The sequence below is a fragment of the Cebus imitator genome, unplaced genomic scaffold (assembly GCF_001604975.1).
Source record: "Cebus imitator isolate Cc_AM_T3 unplaced genomic scaffold, Cebus_imitator-1.0 Scaffold101, whole genome shotgun sequence".
Classification (NCBI taxonomy): domain Eukaryota; kingdom Metazoa; phylum Chordata; class Mammalia; order Primates; family Cebidae; genus Cebus; species Cebus imitator.
The window spans coordinates 1,776,038-1,778,255 of NW_016107416.1; the positions used below are offsets into that span (position 1 = coordinate 1,776,038).

The 2,218-nt window shown below is 36.6% G+C and overlaps 1 protein-coding gene across 3 annotated transcripts in view; it reads left to right on the forward strand.

Annotated features, from left to right (window-relative positions):
* NOP58 (NOP58 ribonucleoprotein) overlaps nucleotides 1–1,828 on the forward strand; it is a 37,159-nt gene extending 35,331 nt beyond the window's left edge. For 2 of the 3 annotated variants that reach the window (XM_017536817.2, XM_017536816.2), the window contains 2 exons: nucleotides 1,028–1,167; nucleotides 1,553–1,828. In XM_017536817.2, the coding sequence (XP_017392306.1) occupies nucleotides 1,028–1,167; nucleotides 1,553–1,603 (191 nt within the window). In that variant the 3' untranslated portion in view covers nucleotides 1,604–1,828. The remainder of the gene's footprint in view (nucleotides 1–1,027; nucleotides 1,168–1,552) is intronic. The other variant, XM_017536815.2, reaches the window with a different exon arrangement.
* The last annotated feature ends 390 nt before the right edge of the window (nucleotides 1,829–2,218 follow it).

Below are 2,218 nucleotides of genomic sequence, written 5' to 3' on the forward strand. Positions count from 1 at the left end.
AAATATTATTTAGTTGCTGAATTTTTTATTTTATTTTATTTGAGACAGAGTCTCCTGTGGTCGCCCATCTGAAGTGCAGTGGCATGATCTTGGCTGACTGCAACCTCCGCCTCCTAGGTTCAAGTGATTGTCCTGCCTCAGCCTCCTGAGTAGCTGGTATTATAGGCATGCACCACCACGTCTGGCTAATTTTAAGTAGAGATAGGATTTCACCATGTTGGCCAGGCTGGTCTCGAACTCCTGACCTCAAGTGATCCTCCTGCCTTGGCCTCCTAAAGTGCTGAGATTACAGGTGTGAGCCACTGCACCCAGCTGGTAACTGAATTTCTTTTTTCTTCTTTTTCTTTTTTTGGAGACGGAATCTTACTCTGTCGCCCAGGTTGAAGTGCAGTGGCGCCGCCTCAGCTCACTGCAACTTCCACCTCCCGGGTTCAGGCAGTTCTCCTGCCTCAGCCTCCCAAGTAGCTGGGATTACAGGCCTGAGCCACCGTGGCTGGCTGGTCATGAATTTCTAATGATAGCTATGTGTTGAGTCTTTATTGTAATGTGTGCTAAGCATTATACTTAGTGTTTTGTGTGCATCATCTCTTTAAATCTCGGTAACAATCTAATGAGATAAGACATTCTTAAATTTTATAGATGAGGATATAGAGTTTTACTAGGGGTAAATAAAATTATTCAGGACTGCAGCAGGTAGAATAAACGTAGGCTGCCTTCAGAGTGCAAGCTCTTAACCATTTCTAATATAATTTACTCTATTTCCAAAAATGATAGGGGATCAGATGACTTTTGTTTCAATCCTCATTTTTATACAAGACTTCATGGTTGTGAGAAAATTGCTCTGAGGTCTCTATATCATTTGTTAACGTTAGTGGTAGGAGGACTTTCCCAATTATAAAACAATATAAACATTGGATAGTTGATGAGAATGACAGCCAAAAAAAAAAACTAGGACTCAAACGTTTTTGGAAGGAGTGAGATCTGATACAGTGTTAATTTGTTATGCCTTTACATTTACCCTATTCAGTTGAAGAAGAGGAAGAAGAAGAAGAAGTGGTAGAAGAAGAAGAAACATCTGTGAAGAAGAAGAAGAAAAAGGGTAAAAAGAAACACATTAAGGAAGAACCACTTTCTGAGGAAGAACCATGTACCAGCACAACAATTCCTGTATGTTTGTTGTTATAATTATCAGTACACTCTGGGCATGGGGAGGTTCTCCATATTTTACTATCCTCTATATCAGAAATGAGCAGGCATTTTAAAAAATGGTTTTCATTGATGGGGAGGTAAAAGTGAAATGGCTTTGTTGTATTTGTATAGTAAAAGGCCATTTCCCAAATCTAGAATTTATTACCAAAAATTGAGTTTGCATTGAGGGGGAAAGATTTGCTGAAGCTTACTTTTATAGGTGAGGTTTTATGTCTTGTGTTTTAATCTTTTCCCTGAATTTGTTTTCAAGGGAAACAGATTGATTTTGCATTTTATAAAGAAAACTGATTACTCACCCATACAATTACAGCTCTTTGAAAGCATTCTTATTGGCTATTTTCAGAGTCCAGAGAAAAAGAAGAAAAAGAAAAAAAAGAGAGATAATGAGGACTAACAAAGGAATTACAGTTATGTCACCTGGACACATCATGCTTAAGATTCCATTGGGAGCATACCAGGGATGCTCTCTAAAATAATCAAGGGACAGTTCAGTGAAACAAAGTGTTTTATCATCTGTAACTTCAAACCTATTTGTGTCTTGGCATCAACTCTGTTAACCTTATGTCATCATTTCTTAGAGTCTTTGATAATACAAATAAAATTTTCTTTGTATTTTAAGACAATTTTGTGATCTCTTTATATCTTGGATAGAGAATTTTTGGCTCTTTCTATAGTTTGACATGTGATGATGATATTGTTTTGATAAATATAGCTGAAAAGTGAGAGTTGTTAATGGTTAATTTGAAACTTAATCTTTTGGAAGGCAGTGACTAAGTGGACTAATTTAAGAACCCCAGTCTAATGTGTTTTTCTTGCCTTTTTGAATTACTTTATTTTCTATCTTTTTCTGCCTATTTATTTAAATAAAGATTTGTTTCTTACTCAAATTTTAATATTAGGTGAGCAGAACTTCTTAGTATCTGTTCAGAAGGGTGGGGAGACAGTATCCCTACCTTTATTTACTTGTTTGCAATTCTAAAATGTTTCTTTTTCTCTCCTTCCTTCCTTC